Source organism: Tachyglossus aculeatus, chromosome 4 (assembly GCF_015852505.1).
Source record: "Tachyglossus aculeatus isolate mTacAcu1 chromosome 4, mTacAcu1.pri, whole genome shotgun sequence".
Lineage (NCBI taxonomy): Eukaryota > Metazoa > Chordata > Mammalia > Monotremata > Tachyglossidae > Tachyglossus > Tachyglossus aculeatus.
In genome coordinates, this window is record NC_052069.1 from 85,804,193 (window position 1) to 85,819,050 (window position 14,858).

A 14,858-nucleotide genomic window follows, 5' to 3' on the forward strand; every position below is an offset into this window, starting at 1 on the left:
AGGAGTCAGAAGGACCTGGGTTCTAATCCTGCTCCTCCACTTGTCTGCCGTGTGACGGGGGGCAAGTCACGTCACTTCTCTTTGCCTCAGTTACCTCATCTGTAAGATGGAGATTAAGACTGGGAGCCCCATGTGGGACATGGACTGTGTCCAACCTGATTAGCTTGGATCTACCCAAAGCATTTAGTACAGTGCCTGACACATAGTAAGTGCTTAACAAATATCATTAAAAAAATGTACTGATGCATTTTTCTAAAATATTCTGAGAAGTCTTGTGAAAGTCATTTCCGTAATCATTTCTAAAACTTAACCATGTCTTTAGTGCCCTTTTATGATCGAAGCAAGGAAAGGAATTCAAAGGACTGTGTCTTTTCCAATTTTCCTAGGATATTAAAAACAGTTTGTTTTTCTGAGAGTGGAGGCAAATATGCTATTTTTGCATCTAGAAAAGAAATAGCTGATTATATTATTCATGTTTCAAGTTCTGGACCTCTACCATTCTTTATTTTCACTTTTTAATTATGGGACATAAACATCTGAAGGTTTAAAAATCACTGGTTATTGCTAAAAAAAAAAAAACCCAAGGTTTTGCCAAAGGACCACAATATGTGTTCATTTGGGGAATCATCACTTTTTGACTGCAACCTGTAGAATCTTTTCACATTTTTTTTTTTAATTCTCCTTTACAGATTCATCTCTTTGGTGTTTTGTTGGCAGTGGCAGGAAATTTAGTCATCAGTATCTCGCTGAGTATACAGGTATGATAAATTGTTTTTCCTACCAAAACAGTTTAATTTTTTAATTTATTGTGTGTAACCTAGAAAATGTCCTCTAAGTATATTACTTCACTTTCACCATTTGTCTTCTTGCCAGCATGTATTTGACTTGTATAAAGGCTAGTTTTAGAAACCATATATTTAATTCCTTTTATTAGGCTGTGCTACACACGTGGGATAGGAATCCTAATCCTAATGGCATCGTTTAAGTTTGAATTATTTTCAGAGTAGCTAGAAGTAAGATATTTGCGCAATTTTTCTCTTTTGAGTTTAGTTAACTGAATATCTAGCATAGGCACTGTTTCATAACTATACAGGAAAAATAACTTTTTCTAAAAGAGTCAATATTCTGAGGCACCAAGTATTGGCAGTGCCAGTTATGATTTTCATGGATTTACTTTAATTTTCCACAGAAATTAAAAAAAAATACTTAGCTAAGGACTCTGAATAGAGAAGCTTTTAGAGGAGCAGCGTGGCTCAGTGCAAGGAGCGCACGGGCTTTGGAGTCAGAGGTCCTGGGTTCAAATCCTGCCTCCACCACTTATCAGCTGTGTGACTTTGGGCAAGTCACTTAACTTCTCTGGGCCTCAGTTACCTCATCTGTAAAATGAGGATTAAGACTGTGAGCCCCCCATGGGACAACCTGATCAACTTGTAACCGCCCCAGCGCTTAGAACAGTGCTTTGCACATAGTAAGTGCTTCATAAATGCCATAATAATGACATTAATAATAATGGCAATAATAATAATAATTATTATTATTTTAGCACTTTTTGGAATGGCACTATTCAATTTCAATGCCAGTATTTCTTTTAGCGCTACCTCATTTCAGGAAAGTGCTCTTGGTTTTCAGGACGTACAAAGTTTACCTTGACATAAACACCTCCCTTTTCCCTCTCCACCAATCTTGGAAGTTTTTTTGGCTTAACTTCATAGCTGTTTGTTCAGCTGTTGTACACCTGGGATGGGAAAATGGGAATTGGGTCTGGAGAGTCTTGGGGAGAAGCTCCTGCTTACTGTTCTGGAAAGAGATTGTGCTGGAGAAGTGGCCAATCAGAGAGAAAGGAAAAGAACTTAAAACTCAGAAAATTCATTATTAGTGTTAATGGAATTTGGGGGCGGGGGGAGCGTTTAATTTTTTTTTAAACATCTAGCTGAAATGAGGCTAAATTAATTTAACTGTTAGGACATAAAATTTCCAGGACTAATAATGATGGTATTTGTTAAGCACTTTGTATGTGTCAAGCACTGTTCTAAGTGCTGGGGTAGATACAAGCTAATCAGGTTGGACACAGTCTCTGTCCCCTCATGGAGCTCACAATTCTTAGAGCCCATTTTACTGTTGAGGGAACTGAGGCACAGAGAAGTCAAGTGATGACCAAGGTCACACAGCAGACAAGTGGCAGAGCTGGGATTAGAACGCAGGTCCTTCTGACTCCCAAGTCCTTGCGCTATCCACTAGACCATAACAGTGGCTCAGTGGAAAGAACATGGGCTTGAGAGTCATGAGTTCTAATCCTGGCTCTGTCACTTGTCAGTGTGTGCCTTTGGGAAGCTCACTTAACTTCTCTGAGCCTCAGTTACCTCACTGTAAAATGGGGATTAAGGCTGGGAGCCCCATGTGGGACAACCTGATCACCTTGTATCACCTTGAGAAGCAGCGTGGCTCGGTGGAAAGAGCACGGGCTTTGGAGTCAGAGGTCATGGGTTCAAATCCCAGCTCCACCAACTGACAGCTGTGTGACTTTGGGCAAGTTACTTAACTTCTCTGGGCCTCAGTTCCCTCATCTGTAAAATGGGGATTGAATGTGGGACAATTTGATCACCTTGTAACCTCCCCAGCGCTTAGAACAGTGTTTTGCACATAGTAAGCACTTAACAAATGCCATTATTATTATTATTGTATCCACCCCCTGCCCCACAGAGATTACATAGTGCTTCTCTGACACCTGTCCACATGCTTTGTTTTGTTGTCTGTCTCCCCCTTTTAGGCTGTGAGCCCGCTGTTGGTAGGGACCGTCTCTATATGTTGCCAACTTGTACTTCCCAAGCGCTTAGTCCAGTGCTCTGCACACTGTAAGCGCTCAATAAATACGATTGAATGAAGGAATGAATGCTTCGCACATAGTAAGCGCTTAACAAATGCCATCATTATTATTACTATTATTGAGTGAAATAATTGTCTGATTGTATTCCTAATCATTTCTAGAAATATTGTCACCTTCGACTGTTAAGTCAAGAAAACCAAAGACCTTACTACCAAAGTGTGATGTGGTGGTGTGGAAGCCTGCTGATGGCAGTTGGAGAGTTAGGAAACTTTATTGCCTACGGATTTGCACCTGTGACCCTTATTGCACCAGTGGGCTGTGTGTCGGTCATGGGTGAGACATTTTCCATGCTTTACTATATGAATGGTTTTAGAAAACTAGAGTATAGAGAAAATATATGGAATGAAGACAGAAAAGACAGAAAAGTTAGATTCCTGGACTATGAAACCTTATTTTTAATGTTTTAATGTTGTTTTAATGTTTTTAGTTGAGTAATAATGGCAATAATAATTATTATTATTATTTTAGCACTTTTAAAAAAGACATTTAAATCAAGGAGTTTTTACTAATCCATTACATTGATTCGGCCTGACTTGCTCCCTTTATTCATCCCTTTCCAAGCCCCTCAGCACCGTGGCTCAGCGGAAAGAGCCCGGGCTTTGGAGTCGGAGGTCATGGGTTCAAATCTCAGCTCCACCAATTGTCAGCTGTGTGACTTTCCTCAAGTCACTTAACTTCTCTGCGCCTCAGGTACCTCATCTGTAAAATGGGAATTAAGACTGTGAGCCCCCCGTGGGACAACCTGATCACCTTGTAACCTCCCCAGCGCTTAGAATAGTGCTTTGCACATAGTAAGCACCTAATAAATGCCATTACTATTATTATTATGTAAATATCTGTAATTTATTTGTTTATATTAATGCCTGTCTCCCCTCCTAGACTGTAAACTTGCTGTGGGTAGGGATTGTGTCTATTGCTGTACTGTACTTTTCATTCATTCATTCATTCAATCACATTTACTGAGCACTTATTGTGTGCAGAGCACTGTACTAAGCGCTTGGGAAGTACAAGTTGGCAACATAGAGAGACAGTCCCTACCCAACAATGGGCTCACAGTCTAGAAGGGGGAGACAAACAAGAAAGCAAAACAAGTAGACAGGTGTCAATACCATCAGAATAAATGGAATTATAGCTCTATTCACGTCATTAATAAAATAAATAGAATAGTAAATATGTACAAGTAAAATAATAGAGAAGTAAATCTGTACAAACATATATACAGGTGCTGTGGGCAGGGGAAAGAGGTAGGGCAGGGGGGATGGGGAGGAGGAGAGGAAAAAGGGGGCTCAGTATGGGAAGGCCCTTGAGTGTTTATTACAACACTCTGCACATAGTAAGTGCCCAACAAATACGAGTGAATTAATTGATTTTTTTCAGTCAATTTTTTAATGGTCTTGAGTACTTACTGTGTGCAGAACACTGCACTAAGCTTTTGGGAGAATACAGTGTAACAGGGTTGGTAGATACATTCCTTTCCCACAAGGAGCTTGCCGTCTAGATTTAATTGATTCAATTTTCGTTTAATTTACTCACTTGTTTATCATTAGGAGCGTTTGATAAGTGTTCCCGGTGTGTAAAGCACCGAACTTGGCGCTGGAGTATTCAACTTGTTGCTATATTTGTCCTCTCCCAAGAGCTTAGTACAGTGCTCTGCACACAGTAAGCACTCAATAAATATGAATGAATGAATAAATGCAAAGAAAAATCAATTGAAATCTTCTCCTTGCTCTTCAAAAGCCTAACAGTCCAATTGGGGAAGGACAGATCTGTCTAACAATAAGAATGTAATGTAACCAACAACGAAAACAGCATAAAATTAAACAATTCAAAAATATCAAGAGTAAAATATGTAAGTTATAAACTCTGATCCAGGCCAAAGGTCCAAGCTGCCCCAGTCTTCCTAATACTGAAAATGTTGGTCCTAAAGATGCCTTTCCAGTGCTGAGGAAATCTTTTCTAGCCTGTGATTTCAGTGATGCCAAGTCCCTTTCAACTCCTTTTTTTCTTTTGGTTTACTGGTATTTGTTAAGCACAAGCGAACAAGCAATCATATTTATAGAGTGCTTACTGTGTAATAATAATAATAATGATGGCATTTGTTAAGTGCTTACTATGTGCAGAGCACTGTTCTAAGCGCTGGGGAGGTTACAAGGTGATCAGGTTGTCCCACGTAGGGCTCACAGTCTTAATCCCCATTTTACAGATGAGGTAACTGGGGCCCAGAGAAGTTGTGATTTGCCCAAAGTCACACCGCTGACAATTGGCAGAGTAGGGATTTGAACTCATGACCTCTGACTCCAAAGCCCGGGCTCGTTCCTCTGAGCCACGCTGCTTCTACTTAGCAATGTACAAGCTAATTGAGTTGGACACAGTCCATGTCCCGCATAAGGGCATTGTGGACAGGGAATGTGTTTATTGTTATACTGTACTCTTCCAAGTGTTTAGGACAGTTCTTTGCACAATAGTAAAAGCTCAATAAATACGATCGAATGAATGAACAGCTTTCATCCCCATCCTCTAGACTGTAAACTCGTTACGGGCAGGGAACTTGTCTGAAACTTCTGTTGTATCGGGCCCTCCCAAGCACTTAGTACAGTGCTCTGCATGTTATAAGCACTCAATAAATACCACTGATGGATTGATTTTACAGATGAGTTAACTGAGGCCCAGAGAAGTGAAGTGACTTGCCCAAGGTCACACAGCAGACAAGTAGCAGAGCTGGGATTAGAACCCACATCCTACTGACTCCCAACGCCTGGGCTGTGTCCATTAGGTCATGCTGCTTCCTTATTACGGGACGCTCTCTTACTCTCCCTACATCTTTAGCTCTTCTTTCTCTTTATTAGGCCCAGCTGTTGAAATTAGTTCACACACTGGAGGTCCTAGCCTGAAGTGAGTGACATCTTTCACTCCCTGACAGCGAGCGTGTCTTTGGATTTTGCTTGCTCTTCTCTGTTCTTGTTTTCAGATGGCGTTTCTCTGCCGGGTCGGTGCTGATTTTGGCACGGGGAGGAAGGTGTTGATAGCATGGGGATTCGACATCCTCCTGGCTTCACAGGATTTCTCTCCTCTTCTTAAATAATCCCATCCCTTCCTCCTCCTCCCATTCCACTACAGCCACAGAGGAGGACTGAAGAGTCTCTCTAATACTCCAATACCCATAGGAGGAGTGAGGCCTTTCTTAATAATAATAATAATAATAATAATAATAATAATAATGGTATTTGTTAAGCCTTTACTATGTGCAAAGCACTGTTCTAAGTGCTGGGGGGATACAAGGTGATCAGGTTGTCCCACAGGGGGCTCACAGTCTTAATCCCCATTTTACAGATGAGGGAACTGAGGCCCAGAGAAGTGAAGTGACTTGCCCAAAGTCACACAGCTGCCAATTGGCGGAGCCAGGATTTGAACCCATGACCTCTGACTCCAAAGCCCGGGCTCTTTCCATTGAGCCACCCTGCGGACTGCCTCCATTCCATGCCTTTCTGCCTCCCTCCTGCCTCCGCCATGCCCAGTCACTTTCTTGATTGATTGATTCAGACCCTGTCCAAGTATCCAATTATTTTTTGTGTTACTTTCAAAAACGGTGTATTTTTTTCATTCTTATGGCTCTTGTTTGCTTTTCATGATCCAGTTGATTTTGCCAGTGGAACTAAGTTGGTCTGTTTCAAATTTGGGTTTCACTTTTTAATACTTGTTCTTCAGCATGGTACTATCTTGTTAGGAGTTTTAATCCTTCGGGAAACAGCTAAATAAGAACTATTTTCAGTGGAATCGAAACATGTTACCGGAAGTAGATCAAACTGAATTAAGTTTTGTTAAACTCCGTTTTAATTTTTAAACACATCGTGGCTGATGATGCTTGGAGAATGTTCATTCTCCTTCCCCACGTGTTGGAGGTCATTTCACTCAATCAGAAAAACAAAAATTGGATGGGTTTAACTTATTTAGCTATGTGGTACTTCATGAATTTTAAGAGCTTTTGTATTGGAGGTCATTTTACTCGCTCAGCAAAACAAAAATTGGATGGGTTTAACTTATTTAGCCATGTGGTACTTCATGAATATAAAAAGCTTTTTTGAATTCCTATGATGGCTCCCACAATGCATATAGTAAGGAAAATTCAGTGTTTTAAAATGCCAGAAGGGAAAACCAGCTCACCAATTCCACTGTTGGTAAAATCAACAAGCTAGATTTATAGCGCCAGATGATCTTTTGGGTGTTCTCTGGGATTGCTGTCACAAGAAGCACCATTTTGTAAATTTTGGGTGGTTCTTAGAAATACTAACAAATTGATCAAGACAGCTGTTACTCCTGCTAACAAGAAACAAAATAACATGAGCAGCTCAATTTTAATACCTTTAGATATTGTTCCATATTTTTGAAATCTCTGCTGAGGATTTCATTTCAATCAATGATACGAGCTTAAATAAAATGAACACTTTGATACCCATCCCAACTCACTCTAGCACTATAATATTTATCAATCAATGGAATTTGCCGAGCGCTTACTGTGTGCAGACCACCGTTCTAACTGCTTGGAAAGGTACAGTACAACAGAGTTGGTAGATGTGATCCCTGACCACAAGGAACTTACAGTTTACAAGGGGAGATGGACATTAAAATAGATTAGGGATGGGGGAAATAGTACCATACAGGAATATTTGCACAATACAGACTTAACTCACTACGGGCAGGGATCACGTCTGCTAATTCTGTTGTTTTGTGCTCTCCCAAGTGTTTGGTTCAATGCTCTGCACATAGTAAGCATTCAGTAAATACCATTGATTGATAATTATTATAGTGCTAGAGTGAGTTGGGATGGGTATCAAAGTGTTCATTTTATTTAAGCTCGTGGCGGGCAGGGGATGTGTCTGTTTATTGGTGTATTGTGTGGTCCCAAGCTCTTAGTATAGTGCTCTGCACACAGTAAGCACTCAATAAATATGACTGAATGAATGTAAAACAATCGTCAGAATACTGGTATTGTCTGATTTGTATGAAAGGTGAATTTTATGCTGAAAGTGGAATTGAATCTTGAACAATTCAAACCCATAATGCCTTTTCAAGTAAATGGTGAGTAATTGCACATTTCTCTCCTGATCAATTTTCTAGCTTCTCTTTCATATAACTTTTCTTCGTGTTTTCTAAATCAGTTTAATTCAGAGATTTTATTTCTGGTGTTAGGCATTTACACCTACACTAAGCTCTGGGGTAGATACAAACTAACCAGGTTGGACACAGTCCCTGTCCCACAGAGAGCTCACAGTCTTACTCCCCATTTTACCAATGAGGTAACTGAGACAATAAAAATTAAGTGACTTGCTCAAGGTCACACAGCAGATAAGGGCGGAGCCAGGATTAGAACCCAGGTCCCTTGATCCCAGCTCCGCCAATTGTCAGCTGTGTGAATTTGGGCAAGTCACTTCACTTCTCTGGGCCTCAGTTACCTCATCTGTAAAATGGGGATTAAGACTGTGAGCCCCCTGTGGGACAACCTGATCATCTTGCAACCTCCCCAGCACTTAGAACAGTGCTTTGCGCATAGTAAGTGCTTAATAAATGCTATTATTATAATAATAATAATATCTCCTAGGCCTGTGCTGTTTTCACTAGGCCACGCTTCTCCACAAGATTTCTTCTTGGAATGCCAAAAAGAAGAGAGGATTTTTATTTTGCCATCTTGCCAATTGCTTCCTCCAGTTCCAATTGTGATCAAATACTGAGTACTTAGTCCTCCTTGACATCTTTTTCAGAATCCTCCTCTGCCTCCCATGCCCAAACTGGGATCCCTCAAGACTTAGTTTTGCGTCTCCTTTTATTCTCAATCTACACCCACTCCCTTGGGGAATTTATCTCCTCCATGGCTTAAATTACCTTCTGTACTTCCAGCCCTGACCTCTACCCCTCTCTGCAATTTCACATTTCCTCCTTCCTCAGTACATTTCTACTCACACCCCTAAAACAATTCTTCCTCCCCCTCGCGGTGTTCTCTTCACTGTTGTTGGTAATGATAATAATAGTATTTGTTAAGCACTTACTATGTGCCATGCACTTTTCTAAGTGCTGGGGTAGATACTGGGTAATCATATTTTTAATCCCCATTTTACAGATGAGGTAACTGAGGCACAGAGAAGTTAAGTGATTTGCCCAAGATCGCGCAGCAGACAAGTGGTGGAACCAGGATTAGAACCCTTGCCATCCTCCTTGCCTCAAAAGCCTTCAACCTTGGTATTATCCTTGACTCATCAGTCTCCTTCTACCTAGTGTTTAGACAGTCCTGAATCCACTCCTTCCTCTCTATCCAAATCACTACCACATTCCAATACCTGCACAAGATCGATAACGAATTTGGGAGGCGTTTCATATTTTTGCCGCCCACCCACCTCCACATCAAGCAGAAACTCATTACCAACGACTCTAAAGCACTCAATCTTATCGCACCAATCTCCTACGACAGCCCAGACCATACAATCTGCTCCTCTTTCACCAGCTTACTCTCTCTGCCCCAGTCTCGTCTATCTCATTGCTGACCCCTTTCCCACATCTTCCCTGTGGTTCCTGGCTGCATGGCCTTGGACAAGTCACTTAACTTCTCTATGCTACAGTTTTCCTGTCCTCCCTCCTACTTAGACTGTGAACCCCATATGGAACAGGGCCTGTGTCCAACCTAATTAACTACCACGGGGCTTAGAACAGTGTTTGACACATAATAAGCGCTGACAAATACCATTTTTTTAGAAAATCAGTCAACTAATAGTACTTATTGCACACTTACGAAGTGCCAGCTCCCCGCTTATAAGGAGCTGGCAATCTAGAGTAGGGGGACAGACGTTAAAATAGATTATGGATTTGGATATAAATGCTGTGGGGCTGAAGGTGAGGTGAATATTAATTATAATGATGGCATTTATAAAGCACTTACTATGTGCAAAGCACTGTTCTAAGTGCTGGGGAGGTTACGAGGTGATCAGGTTGTCTCCCAGGGGGCTCACAGTCTTAATCCCCATTTTACAGATGAGGCACAGAGAAGTGAAGTGACTGGCCCAAAGTCACACAGCTGACAATTGCTGAGCCACGCTGCTTCTTAATTGCTTAGCGTGTCCACAAATCCAAGTGCAAGGGTGATGCAGAAGGGAGAAGGAGTAGGGGAATTGAGAGCTTAGTCAGGGAGGGGCTTTTGGAGGAGAGGGGATTTTGACAAGGCTTTGAAGGTGGGAAGAGTGGAAGTGTGCCAGGTGGGAAATGGACGGGAGTTCCAGGCCGGAGGCAAGATGAGGATGAGGGGTCAGCGGTGAGATGCATGAGATTGAGATGCAGTGAGTAGGTTGGCATTGGAGGAGCGAAGCGAGCATACTGAGTTATGATAGAAAATCAGGGAGGTAAAATGCGGGGAAGCAGCATGGCCCAGTGGGAAGAGCATGGGCTTTGGAGTCAGAGCTCATGGGTTCAAATCCCGGCTCTTCCAATTGTCAGCTGTGTGATTTGGGGCAAGTCACTTAACTTCTCTGTGCCAGTTCCCTCATCTGTAAAATGGGGTTTAAGACTGTGAGCCCCCCGTGCGACAACCTGATCACCTTGTAACCTCCCCAGCGCTTAGAACAGTGCTTTGCACATAGAAAGTGCTTAAAAAATGCCATCATTATTATTATTATGTGGGGGCGAGATGATTGAGCACTTTACAGCCAAAAGTTAGGAGTTTTTGGTTGATGCGGAGATGGATGGGAAACCACTGAAGGTTCTTGACAAAGGGGTCTACATGGATTGAATGTTTTAAGAAAAATGATCCAGGCAGCAGAGTGAAGTATGAACTGGAGTGGAGAGAGCCAAGAGGCAGCGAGGTAGTGAGGAAGCTGATGTGGTAGAGATTCGATAAGTTGGATCAACGTGGTAGTAGTTTGGATGGAGAGGAAAGGGTGGATTTTAGCGATGTTGTGACGATAGAACGAACAGGACTGCGTGATAGATTGAATATGTGGGTTGTATGAGAGAGATGAGTGGAGGATAATGCCAATATTATGGATTCGATAAGTTGGATCAATGTGGTAGCAGTTTGGATGGAGAGGAAAGGGTGGATTTTAGCGACGTTGTGACGATAGAACGAACAGGACTTGGTGACAGATTGAATATGTGGGTTGTATGAGCGAGATGAGTGGAGGATAATGCCAATATTATGGGCTTGTGAGACGAGGAGGATGGTAACGCTGGGGAAGTCAGGGTTTGGGTGGGAAGATGAGAAGTTCTATTTTGGACACGTTAAGTTTGAGGTGTTCTCCTTCAGAGAAGGGAGATCGGGGCTGAAGATGTAGATTTAGGAATCATTTGCATAGAGATGGGAGCAAATGAGTTCTCCAAGGAAGTGGGTCTAAATGGAGAATAGAAAGAGACCCAGAACTGAGCCTTAAGGAACTCTCACAGGTTAGGGAGAGGGAAACAGAAGAGGAGCCCACCAAACAGACTGAGAAGGAGCATCCAGAGAGGTAGGAGAACCAGGAGAGGAGAGTGTCGGTGAAGCCGAGGTTAAATAACGCTTCCAGGAGAGCAGTTGGTCCACAGTGTTGAAGACAGCTGAGAGGTCGAGGAGGATTAGGATGGAGAAGAGGCCGTAAGATTTGGCAAGAATAATTGTATTGGTTAAGCGCTTACTGTGCGCCAGGTACAGTACTAAGCACTGGGGTGGATACAAGCAAATCGGGTTGGACACAGCCCCTGTCCCACATGGGGCTCATGGTCTCCATCCCCATTTTACAGGTGAGGTAACTGAGGCCCAGAGAAGTGAAGTGAAGTGACTTGCCCAAACTCACACAGCAGGCAAGCGGCGGAACTGGAAGACCACTGGTGACCTTTTGAGAGGGCAGTTGCCGTAGAGTGAAGGGGGTGGAAGCCAGATTGGAGGGGGTCAAGAGGAGAATTGAAGGCAGCAGATGTAGACAACTCAAGGAGTTTGGAGAGAAATGGTAGGAGGGAGATGGGGCAGTAAATGAAGGGAGTCGTGGGGTCAACGGAGGGTTCTTTTAGGATAGGGGAGACTTGGGTAAGTGTGAAAGCAGGGGGGAAGAAGCCATTGGAGAGTCAACAGTTGAAGATGGTGGTCAGGAAGGGAAGAAGGGAGATGTCAAGTGGTTTGGTAAGGTGCAAAGAGATGGGGTTGGAGGCCCTAGTGAAGGGGATAGACTCTGAGAAGAGGCAGAAAATCTGCTCTTGAGAAGCAGAGGGGCTTAAGGGAAGGAGCATGGGCCTAATTTCAGCTCTGTCACTTGTCTGCTGTGTGACCTTGGGCAAGTCACCTAACTTCTCTGTTCCTCAGCTACCTCATCTGGACAAAGGGGATTAAGAATGTGAGCCCCAAGTGGAACAGGGACTGTGTCCAACTTGATTAGCTTGTTTCTGCCCCAGCACTTATTACGTACAGCACCTGGTGCATAGAAAGCACTTAACAAATGCCATTAAAAAAAAGAAGACATAAAACCGGGAATGAATCAAGGCCACCAGTGACATTTGGCAGCAGTCTCACTCTTTTTGGACTTCTCGAGGCAGGTTAATTTACTAGATGATGGATGCCCTCTGGGAGTTGTTTAGAGATCTTGTGTTGCACTTGTCCCGGATTTGAAATGATGTGAAGATCGTATCAGCTGGGCCACATTGTGATTCTTAGAGTGCAGAGCTGATGATACTCTTCAGCAGTCAGTACAAAATATTCCTCCATGGGAAGCAGCATTATTTATTACAGTACTTTGCACACAGTAAGTGCTCAATAAATACGACTGAATGAGTGAATTTGGTAGAAAGAGCACAGGGAGTTTGGTGGCCTGGATCTAATTCCAGCTCTGTCACTTGCCTGCTTTATGGCCTTGGGCAAATAATAATAACTGTGATATTTGTTAAGTGCTTACAATGTGCCAGGCATGGCTCTGGAAAGAGCCCGGGCTTAGGAGTCAGAGGTCATGGGTTCAAATCCTGGCTTCGCCACTTGTCAACTGTGTGACTTTGGGCAAGTCACTTAACTTCCCTGTGTGGCTCAGTGGAAAGAGCACGGGCTTTGGAGTCAGAGGTCACAGGTTCAAATCCCGACTCTGCCACTTGTCAGCTGTGTGACTTTGGGCAAGTCACTTCACTTCTCTGTGCCTCAGTTCCCTCATCTGTAAAATGGGGGTTAAGACTGTGAGCCCCCCGTGGGACAACCTGATCACCTTGTAACCGCTCCAGCACTTAGAACAGTGCTTTGCACATAGCACTTAATAAATGCCATTATTATTATTCTTCTCTGTGCCTCAGTTACCTCATCTGTGAAATGGGGATTAAGACTGTGAGCCCCACGTGGGACAACCTGATTACCCTTTACCCCAGCGCTTAGAACAGTGCTTTGCACATAGTAAGTGCTTAACAAATACCATCATTAATATTATTATTATACTAAGCACTGGGGTGGATACAAGCCAATCAGGGTTGAACACAGTCCCTGTCCCACTCTGGGCTTACAGATTTCATCCCCATTTTACAGATGAGGGAACTGAGGCGTAGGGAAGTGAAGTGACTTTCCCAAGGTCACGCAGCAGACAAACGGTGGAGCCGGGATTAGAACCCACGACCTTCAGACTCCCAGGTCCGTGCTGTAGCCACTATGCCATGCTGCTTCGCTTCGATTTTTCTGTGCCTCTTTTTCTTTATTCATTCATTCAATCGTATTTATTGAGCGCTTACTGTGTGCAGAGCACTGGACTAAGCGCTTGGGAAGTACAAGTTGGCAACATATAGAGATGGTCTCTACCCAACAACGGGCTCACAGTCTGGAAGGGGGAGCCAAACAACAAAACAAAACATATTAACAAAATAAAATAAATAGAAAAGTAAATATGTACAAGTAAAATAAATAGAGTAATATATCTGTACAAACATATATACAGGTGCAGTGGGAAGGGGAAGGAGGTAGGGCAGGGGCGATGGGGAAGAGGAGAGGAAAAAGGGGGCTCAGTGTGGGAAGGCCTCCTGGAGGAGGTGAGCTCTCAGTAGGGCTTTGAAGGGAGGAAGAGAGCTAGCTTGGCGGATGTGCTGGGGGAGGGCATGCCAGGCCCGGGGGAGGACGTGGGCCGGGGGTCGATGGCGGGACAGGTGAGAACGAGTCACGGTGAGGAGATTAGTGGCAGAGGAGCGGAGGGTGCGGGCTGGGCTGGAGAAGGACAGAAGGGAGGTGAGGTAGGAGGGGAGTGAGGTGATGGACAGCCTTGAAGCTGAGACTGAGGAGTTTTTGCCTGATGCGTAGGTTGACTGGTAGTCACTGGAGATTTTTGAGGAGGGGAGTAACATGCCCAGAGCGTTTCTAAACAAAGATGATCCGGGCAGCAGCGTGAAGTATAGATTGAAGTGGGGAGAGACAGGAGGATGGGAGATCGCAGAGGAGGCTGATACAGTAATCCAGACAGGATAGGATGAGAGCTTGAATGAGCAGGGTAGCGGTTTGGATGGAGAGGAAAGGGCAGAGCTTGGCCATGTTGCAGAGGTGAGACTGGCTCCCCCTTTTAGACTGTGAGCCCACTGTTGGGTAGGGACTGTCTCTATATGTTGCCAACTTGTACTTCCCAAGCGCTTAGTACAGTGCTCTGCACATAGTAAGCGCTCAATAAATACGATTGATGATGATGATGATGATGTGAGGGGTGAACGAGAGAGGAGAGTGGAGGATGACACCAAGGTTGCGGGCTTGTGAGACGGGAAGGATGGTAGTGCCGTCAACAGTGATGGGAAAGTCAGGGAGAGGACAGGGTTTGGGAGGGAAGATAAGGAGTTCAGTCTTGGACATATCTGTAAAACGGGCATTAAGTATTTGGTTCTTTCTCAGACTGTGAGCCCGAAGTGGGACAGAGGCCGTTGGATTGTTTCTACCCCAGTCAGTCAATCAGTCATATTTATTGAGCGCTTACTGGGTACAGTGCACAGTAATAATAATAATTAATAATTGTGGTGTTTGTTAAGCACT

General features: G+C 43.5%; 1 protein-coding gene across 1 annotated transcript in view; it reads left to right on the forward strand.

Moving 5' to 3' along the window:
• The window catches only part of NIPAL2 (NIPA like domain containing 2), a 116,808-nt gene that overhangs the window by 37,166 nt on the left and 64,784 nt on the right, over nt 1–14,858 (forward strand). The window contains exons 2-3 of the mRNA XM_038745637.1: nt 690–758; nt 2,986–3,157. Of these exons, the coding sequence (XP_038601565.1) occupies nt 690–758; nt 2,986–3,157 (241 nt within the window). The remainder of the gene's footprint in view (nt 1–689; nt 759–2,985; nt 3,158–14,858) is intronic.